General features: G+C 37.1%; 2 protein-coding genes across 3 annotated transcripts in view; one reads left to right on the top strand and one right to left on the bottom strand.

Moving 5' to 3' along the window:
* The window catches only part of LOC104810838 (tetraspanin-3-like), a 2,630-nt gene extending 1,336 nt beyond the window's left edge, over window positions 1-1,294 (bottom strand). Inside the window, exon 1 of the mRNA XM_010537280.2 lies at window positions 697-1,294. Within this exon, the coding sequence (XP_010535582.1) occupies window positions 697-1,209 (513 nt within the window). The 5' untranslated portion in view covers window positions 1,210-1,294. The remainder of the gene's footprint in view (window positions 1-696) is intronic.
* A 3,929-nt stretch (window positions 1,295-5,223) lies between these two features.
* Window positions 5,224-8,505, top strand: LOC104810837 (interactor of constitutive active ROPs 3). Of its 2 annotated transcripts, none has more exons than XM_010537276.2 (5): window positions 5,224-5,241; window positions 5,571-5,696; window positions 6,023-6,194; window positions 6,669-8,176; window positions 8,261-8,505. In XM_010537276.2, the coding sequence occupies exons 2-4, from the start codon at window positions 5,677-5,679 to the stop codon at window positions 8,145-8,147; spliced, it is 1,671 nt and encodes a 556-aa protein (XP_010535578.1). In that variant the 5' UTR covers window positions 5,224-5,241; window positions 5,571-5,676; the 3' UTR covers window positions 8,148-8,176; window positions 8,261-8,505. The 2 variants fall into 2 exon arrangements, with proteins under 2 accessions (XP_010535578.1, XP_019057838.1); XM_019202293.1 differs by having other exon boundaries at window positions 5,225-5,241; window positions 8,282-8,505.
* The last annotated feature ends 799 nt before the right edge of the window (window positions 8,506-9,304 follow it).

The following is a 9,304-nucleotide window of genomic DNA, read 5'->3' as shown; positions in this document are numbered from 1 at the left end:
CTTCCGATCGTTTTGATTCCATCGAGAACCCGGAATATCACGCATTGATCAACCATTCAACGACTAAAAAGATTCTCAGGATCTGAGAATCACAGTAGAGAAAGCAAACAGGGATTCTTCACCAAAACAGAGCATCTCCAAGTTCATGCTTTGTAACCCTCTCATGGAAAAAGAAGGATACCATACCAACAGCTACTCTTTCTGGGATATTCCTTTTTCACCCGTATAAAGAGAGTACAATGCAATCTCTTTATTTAACAAAAAATATACAGAATATTCCATAAACACTCGTTTATATATACATATACAAGTTCAATAAAGGCACATGCCATTTGATGATCCTACAAGCCTCCTATAGTCACATGCTCAAGCCGCTCCATTTATGATCCATGTTTCCAATCAAGCCGCGTAATTTCATTTAAAAAATGAAACTAAGCACTCCAAAGAATCATATTTTTTTTAAAAAATTATAGACTTTATATTATATTTTTCCCGGCGGAAATCTAGAGATAAAAGCCGAAACCAGATCTACACTCCATAGCCAAACACAAGAAAATTTATTTTTGAACAAAAAAAACCCAAGACAGGGAAAGAACTCTACTTTCTGTCACAATTTCTACCTTCAGATCTTATTAACGCTTAAAAACAACATCTTTTCCAGTTTTATTCCCACGGAAATTACTGCACAGAAAGTACCTCGATAGGGCTAAGCCTTCTGAGGAAGAACATATCAGCTGTTTCAGGGACGCCATTGAAGCTCCTTCCGATCTTACTGCAAGCCCCAGAATCCCTAATACACGACCTAATCTTCGCCCAGTACCCATCATCCGCGACCCGATCCTTCAACCAGCCCGAGTAATCCCCCAGATAGTAATCCAAATACCCCCGATTCAGCACGACCCGGCCCGTTCCCTTGTCGGTGACTGCGTAAGCGAAGATGATGAAGCCGATTAGGGCCGCGATCACGAAGATCATCACGAAGAGGTAAAACCACATGAGGAACTTGTTTCTGTAACAAGCTCCCGCGAATCCGGCAAGGGAGACGACCATGATAGAGATTCCGATTACGATGAGAGGCCATTGGAGGAATCTCAAGCAGTCTGTCGTGTTGGCTCTGCTGCTCAGCCAGATTCCGCCGCCCAGGATCGGGATCGAGAGGAGGAAGGTGAGGAAGTTCACCAGACCTATCAGATGGTTGCTCGTTCTCATGGCGATTTTTTTCCCGGAAGAAGGGAGATTTTTTTTTCTGGGTCTGAGCTGCACTGTTAATGCAGAGAGAAGGGGGGGGGGAGGCGATGGTGATGATGGATGGGTTTACATGTGTGCACATGCTGGTGGCGCGTGAGTTTTGAATCCTACGCGCTCCATTGCCGTGCCACGTGTCTTCTCGTTCCAAACCCGCATGAGAACTAAAAATAAAAAAAGATTACATTTGAGGCTTTTTTCAGGTTTTAAATTGTGATTTACCTTTTGCATCGTCATACATTATATTATATTATATTAGATATGATTGGAAATTGCATGGTTTTATTTTAAAATTAAATGAAAATAAAAGGGTACGTGTATTGTAATAAACCGGCTAATACAAGGAACCTATTCCTTGTAGTCATTGATAATTCTAAGGTCAATGCATTGAAACATATGAAAACTTGTGATATGTGTAACCCATCTCCCAAACCATATTATATATATATGTATGTAATTAATATTGTTACACATATAGCTTATATTTATATTTTGTTTTGTTTTTAGGGTTTTTTAAGTAACAATGATATAAGAACATAAAATAAAAATACAATAGATATGTATGCAGATAAGAAAATTTGTATGGGTGGAGCCACAGGGGTTGCATGCAAACAAAAATCCACCTAACGATATGTGTAAAATAAAGTTTGACCCCAACCGACCGACCAAAGGTCCCAAGTCTTTTGTCCTTTTCATTATTAATTTGTAACATTTATGTAAAAAATAAAATAAAATCTTTCTAATGGCTACAGCTACACTACCACATCCCAAAAAAAAAATTCATTACACACACCTTAACATTTGCTCTAAGAGTATATATATATATATATATATAGAGAGAGAGAGAGAGAGAGAGAGATTTTTGGATTTTTCAATTTTAAAAAATTATATTTATTTGAATTTCCCATCGAATTACTTGAACTTTAAAATTCTATTTAATTTTTTATATTCATTTTATAATTTGAATATGTTATCTTTATATTGAATTTGAATTACTTTAATTTTTGAAATACAATTTGATTTAATTCATTTTACATATTCAAATCATATATATATATATATATATATTTATAGATTTCATAGCACAGAAATAACGAGATTTGAAGGGATAAAGGGATCTTTTGTAATAAAAAATACATTTTATCACAAACAATCACACCTTATTTTTGTCTTTTCAATTATTTTTTACAATCACGTTTTACCAAAAAAAAAATCACACCTTATTTTTGCCTAACTAATTTTATTTTTAAAAATAAAAACTAAGGTGGCCCATGTGAATAATATAATTCGGAGCCCGTTTTAAACATATGGGCCTTCTTTTTACCAAAGGCTCGTATAATAATATACTAATAAGGCCCATATTATGGCGATGGTCGAGGCCCATTTAAGCAACCCGCTCGTGTGTGTGTAGAGAGAGAGAGAGGGTCAATTTGGTCAGAACGGTCGTGGTTTTCAAAAAATATCCTAATAAGAAAAATAAAGATTGGAAAGTAAAAATGAAAATGAAATCCATATTCTAGGACTCAAGCGTGGTAGGAATTTTAAGTTTTGATTTAATTATTTTTTATTTGAACAAAATATATGTTTAACTTTTGATTGACTGAGTTGGTGTTCTATTTTATTAATTAAAAAACAGCTATGTTATAACACTTTTAAATAATAATTATATATAAACTAAAATTGACTAACCTGATTTTAAACAATTTTATCCCATTAAATTTTAAATCAATTTTCTCTTAAAAAAATCATTTTCTTCCAGTAAACTTTGTATTTTTTTTTCCATTTTGAGCATCCTTATTATTTATAAGTACTGAAATAGATATATTTTTGAATTTTAGTGGAAACATAATGAAACTTCCCAAATGCACTGAGAAGAAGACAGCTAAAACCTTGCAGACCAATAAGGACAACCATTATCGTTAATAATAACTAATAAAATAAGAAAAAAATATTAATTTTTAATAACATAGATTACAATCTATAAATCAAAGTAATTTCCAAATTTTATGAAAACATCAAAAGAATCTGTAAATTTTATCAAGTCGTATAATTCTAAATTAATCTAGTTAACCTATCATCATCAAATTTTAGCAATATAATAATTAATTTAATCAATAAACGCAATGCATAACTAAAGATTTAATTAATTGTTTAGAAGAATTGAGGGCTTTGTTTTGTTTTTAAAATCAAATTGCATCGGCGTTAGATTTCAAGTGTCTGAAACCGAAATAAATTTGAACAATCTGACCTGCTCCAAAACGACAAAGTTGTACTCTTTGTCGCTCTGCGTTTTGGAATAATCTTTTGTTCTGTTTTTTTTTTTTGAAAAAATTGGTTTCTCCTCCGTTCTTCCCACTGCCCAAAGCCAACAAATACCCACTTCTCTCACATCTCACACTGTTTCTCTTGGAATCTGTGAAGTAATTTCTGAAAAAAAAAGGTAAAAGAAAAAAAAAGGGTTACTTCTGAAATCTCTCCGGCTTCCACTTTCTTGAATCCATGGTTGTTCTTTAGCTGCCTTGTTCTCCTTCTTCTCCAACATCCTCTCCTGGGTTTTTGGTGTGCTCCAGAAAGAAAGTTCATCAGACCGGTTTTGCAGTGTAAGGAGCCTCTGCCCTTTGGAACTTGGTTATGATAATCTCTTTCCATGAAAAATCTAAAACACCTTGTTTGGTTGCCGAGAAAATGCCGTAGCTTTCCGAGAAAAGTAGGCCCTTTTGCATCTTCTCTGTTTCTTTGGCGTTTGAGTTTCTGGGTTCGATTCGTTTGGCAGAAAGTTCGAGTCTTTTTGTTTTCCTTCTCATCTTCCTTTTCCAGTTCCAAAAGTAGAGCTTTTTTTTTTTTTTTAAAGTTTACTACCCTCACAAGTTGTGAATTTTTGGGAACAAGAGCTGATTTCAAGTGATATAAAAAAGAGTGGGTTTTTGTCTCCAGTTTCTTGGAGCTTCTTGGACCTTCTTGGAGCTTGAGATCTCCAGTTTCTCTCTGTCTTTTTACCTTCTTCTTAATTTTTTCGATTCGAGACAGTTTTAGTGTTGCATTGTATCGCTTTTGTGTTTTGTCTCTTGAAACCCTCTTTTGAGAGATGTTTCTGTTTTAGTTAGATGTTTTTTTAAGGTTATACGTTGTAAAGTCTCTACAGAACCTCGTTTTCGCGTGTTCATGCTTTGCTTTAACTACCGTGATTACGCTAACCTTCAACTGCTTATATAATATTTTCCTGGAAAATCTTTTCCCGGGAAACAAACGGATTTGCTTGTTGGCTTGTGGCTTTTCAGCGACAAAAACAACAAAAAGGCCTTCGAGCGGTATTAAATCTGTGTTACCTTTAGTTCCTTTTCCTTCTCTTAATTATAGTTACCCTAATTCCTTTTGACCTTTTTCTAGATTTTACCGCAAAATCTTTAACCCTCCATGTTCAACGTGAAGTCCCCTCATTTCACGGCAATAATGGGGGAGGAGAATAAGGGAACCTTACCTTCTGAAATGACATTTTTGGCCTTTATACTATCGTTCTAACTTTACTTGTGGCGTGGACGTATACGTAATCTTACCAGCTCATGCTTTTTCAGTAGATGTAGGACCCTCTGGTAAAACAGCCTTGATGATAATAGGCCATCAACATATTCAAGATTCCACCTTTATAACTTCGTTTAGTCAAATTAATTGACTTTAAGCATTGGTTGCAAAGGTGAAGAGGAGCGGATTTCTCGTGTGTCTCTTTGATCAATGGAGAAGAAAATCTTGGCTATGCATTCTGGGTAAAGATCAGTTAGTAGTGATGGTCTTTGTGTGGTTCAAGTCGCTTGAGGGCATTGTCCGAATACAAGATTCATTTTCTTGACTTGTCCTAATGAATAAGTTGTCCGTCTCATTTTTGTCATTTCCAGACATTTATGTATTCTCCTTTGTGAAGCCTTGTAGACAAGATTTTTCATGGTTTTGATATCAGTTTATGGTTATCGAATACCAGACGTTGAATCATGAAACAATATGGTAAGGACAACCCAAATCTATGCTGTAGTATACAAATCAGAGTCTGTTATGTGTTAAGGACAACCTAAGTATCAACTGTGGTGTACAAGTCAGAAGTTAAGTACCATAAAAGAACTTTTGTTGCTTCCTTAAGATGTTCTTTTTCTGGTAATGAGTTTGATTAGATGCTAAAATCATTACCCTTAGCCTTTTTGGTCCCCTTTACACATGGTATGGAAGATATGAGTATCTTTAATTCTCTTGTATTAAATCTCTTCATGTTTTCTCTGCCATTGGATTCTTGCGGTATCTCCATCTTCGTGGCATTAAATTTCCCTGTTCTTTCACAGGTCTTGGTGGGTCACACGGGCATTGAAGAAACCGAAAGCAGGAAATCTCTTCTTTCCTTATAACAAGGTTTATCGCCCTGTGCCTCTGTGGGATAAATATTACAGTATGCAGACCCAAAAAGCTAGGTAATCTTGATTTTATCTTGTTGCTTCTTTTATGTAGTTTTTCTCTGCATTTATGGCTGAGTTTTCTTGGTTGGCCAAGTTTCTGGGTTTGTTCCTTTCCATGTGTGATCTTACCAAATCTTAGTCTTGGAGGTATATGTGGTGGTTGTTCTTTGAATATTTATGTTCTTCTTCTTCAATAATCAGAGCCCATCACAGACTTTTGTTCTGGTGATCTGTGAGTCCCAAAGGACTGAAATTTCGATTCTCTTCTTCTTCTATTACAGTTTTGGTACTTGGACATGAATTTGGTATATCTTTCTTTGGTTCTGTTCTGTCTTTTGCAGAAATGGCTCTCCAGATGTTCCCAAGAAAGTCTCTCCTCGAGCTGCTCGGCCATTGAAGATAACAGGACTAGACCCTGACGCATCTTCCCCTGTTCCAGCCTGTCACAGAACACCAAAAGACAAAAGCCCCAAGTTTCCAGATCGCCGTTCTCCACGAAGCCCTGCCTCTGAGGTATGTTCTCGCATCTAAGTAGTGAGATGAGAAGGCTTTGGATTCAGTCTGTCGATTCTTGAACGTGTTTTTTTCTTTTTTCTCTCAAACACTGGGGATGTGGAAATGGGCAATACATGCACTGTCTCCATCATCCTTTTCTTACTTGTCTCTGTGAGCATTTAAGGGAGTTTCTGTTTCCAACATTTTCCTGATGTCCAAATTTCAGAAGCCCCTGTCTTCATTGTATGATCCAAGATGATGTTTTTAAATGCATCTATCTTTTTTTTTTGTGTTGGTTCGATGAAGATGGCTTGCATTCATTTGGTTTTATGGGTCTCTGGTGATAGAATTAGGTGGACTATTTATTCCGGGCAGTTGAGAGATGATACATTCCCCATCGATCATTCAAATCGACTAGTTGGTGAATTTTTCAACGAGGATATATATATATCTCTAACGCTTCTTCTACGTATCTATGCTTCTTTCTGGCAGAAGAAGAGGCCGAGCAGGATTACCGAGTTAGAATCTCAGGTCCTTCAGCTTCAGGAGGAGCTCAAGAAGGCGAAAGAGCAACTCACATTGTCTGAGTCGTTGAAGAAACAAGCCGAGCAAGAAGCTGAGGACTCCAAGAAGCAACTGTTTGATGTTTCCTCGAAGCTCGAGGACACCCGGAATGAAATTCTGAAACTTTCAGCTCCGGAGGAGGAAGAAGTGGGCGTGCTCGAATCCCGAGGTTTCTCTCAAGAACCCAATCTGCATCTTAATGGTAAAGAAAGGGAATTCACAGCCGATGAAAAAGCAGCATTGGCAGCCGCTGTTCACGAGATCCGGCAATTCAAGCTGCAGATTGAGATGGTGGCTTCTTCTGGGGCTGGTCAGATGAAACAAGCTGAATTACTGAACTCAGAGATTCAACTCTTGAGAGGGAACTTGATGGAAACGCTTTTCCTCGTCGAGAATTTCAAGAACCAGCTAAGGGACTGTGAAGTTTCAGAGGCTGAAACCGAGGCTTTAACAACTGAGACTCTTAGGCAACTGGAGAATGCTAAGAAGACAGTAGAGGCATTGAGGTCAGATGGATCAAAAGCAATCGAGAGTTACCAAAAGATGGCTTTGGAGCTGGAACGATCAAAATCACGAATGGAATTGCTCGAAGAACTCGTGAATAAACTCCAGGTGGATTCAGATCACGTTGAAATCCACGAAATCCTACTGAAGTATGGATCGAGTAAAGAACAGGAGGAATCAAATGAGCTAAGGAAGGAGTTATTGAGGTTAAGAGCAGCACTAGAAGCTGCCGAGAAAAAACACGAGGAGAATAACTTCAATGCTTCTCCTCTGTTAAAGATACAAGCCGAACTCCAGTCCGAGTTAAAGATGGCGAAATCCGAGATTGAGGGGCTGAAGGCAAACTTAATGGACAAGGAAACAGAGTTACAGTTCATCTCAGAGGAAAATGAAAACCTTCGCCGGAAACTGGAGAAAACCCAGAAAGAGACTAACTTTGAAGCTGAGCTGAAGAAACTGAGGGAAACCATTGAGAACCTGAAGGCGGATTTGATGGATAAAGAGACAGAACTACAGAACATAAACGACGAGAACGAGTCGCTGAAACTGGAAGTCGGTAAGAAGGACAAGGATGGTCAAGACAGTCTTGTGAAGTTAGGGCTTGCAATGGAGGAGGCCGACAAGAACAGCAAGAGAGCTGCTAGGGTTACAGAGCAGCTAGAAGCTGCTCAAGCTTCAACCTCGGAAATGGAAACCGAGCTAAGAAAGCTCAAAGTTCAGTCGGATCAATGGAGAAAAGCAGCCGAGGCAGCCACTGCTATGCTTTCTGCCGGAAACAAGGGAAAATTCGTCGAGGATTACAGCCAAACGAACTCACCCTACTCCGAGGAAATCGATAACGACTTGGGGAAGAAGAAAAACCCGAATGTGCTCAAGAAGATCGGTGTTTTATGGAAGAAATAGCCCAGAAAAGGAGTTATTTTACCGAGCAGGTGAATTCAGCTAAAGTTTCAAACTTTCTGCCATAGAACTTGCCGTATTGCGTAAAGGAACAGTTTTTCTCGTTGCCCATCTAGGGTTTTTCTTCTTCTTCGCAGGTACTTTCCGCCATGGATTCAGATGTGAAGAAGAGGGGGGATTCTTGGTTTGAATGTGTGGTTCTTCTGAAGACATGTTCATAGATTTGAGGACTGTTAAGGTTTATGTTACTGCTCAGAAAGACTTCTTAGTTTGAGATACTGTCCTAATTGTTGGGTCTCAGATCTTTTGTGTTAATATTTTGGAAGAAATTCTCGCGAGTGCCCTCATGGGATATTTTATATGGGCCGGTAATGGGCTTTCCTAGTACGCCCAATTAACTCTTATGAAATGTTGCACTCTCGAAAAAATGAGAACGTGTCAGGCCCATTTTGTAAAACGGTTTTAAACATCAAGATCTGATATTTATTTATTAATTATATGGTTATACTGGTTTCATGTTAGATTATTTAAATTCAAAATATTGATACCAATGTTATTAAAAAACTATATATATATATATATAGATATGCGTGTGTATGTGTAACAGTATGACAGATTGCCGTGTGTATGGAGATGTTATCTTCATAAGTTATAAGTCAAAAGGAGCCGACAGCCGCAAATTCAAAGACAAAAGATAGTCTTAATATAATTCCGACATTTTGGATAATTAAAAAAAAAAAGAGAGAAAGAGACTTAATTTAATTACAAAGATGAGTTAGTGGGAGTAGGAGACGTAATACTATGAAAAAAAATATCAATTTGGTTTTATTTGAGAAAATTCTACTGATATATAAATTAGATCTATATATATAATATAGTTTAAGATTTTTTTTAAAAAAAATTTCAAATCCAAGTGAGGATCTTGTCACGCCCGAATCTTCTAAGTTGGATTGCGTTCGTACGTCGTGTTGTGAAAACGAGGTCGGTCCATGCATCGCATGCTCGCACATCTCTGTATATATATATATATATATGTACACACACATATATATATATATATATATATATGTCTGTGCAGTGCATATATATGATTATATATTGTTATGTTATTATTTCATTTTCGTCGGGATACGAAGAGAAATCCCGTCATCATATTGAAC

Source organism: Tarenaya hassleriana, unplaced genomic scaffold (genome assembly GCF_000463585.1).
Source record: "Tarenaya hassleriana unplaced genomic scaffold, ASM46358v1 Cleome19, whole genome shotgun sequence".
Lineage (NCBI taxonomy): Eukaryota > Viridiplantae > Streptophyta > Magnoliopsida > Brassicales > Cleomaceae > Tarenaya > Tarenaya hassleriana.
This window is presented reverse-complemented; position numbering and strand designations above follow the sequence as displayed.

Bases quoted from the DNA above. Each gene is read 5' to 3' on its own strand.
- LOC104810837 (XM_010537276.2), top strand. From the start codon at position 5,677: ATGCAGACCCAAAAAGCTAG. The intron at 5,697-6,022 runs GTAATCTTGATT...TGTCTTTTGCAG, and splicing joins ATGCAGACCCAAAAAGCTAG to AAATGGCTCTCCAGATGTTC. The intron at 6,195-6,668 runs GTATGTTCTCGC...TCTTTCTGGCAG, and splicing joins CACGAAGCCCTGCCTCTGAG to AAGAAGAGGCCGAGCAGGAT.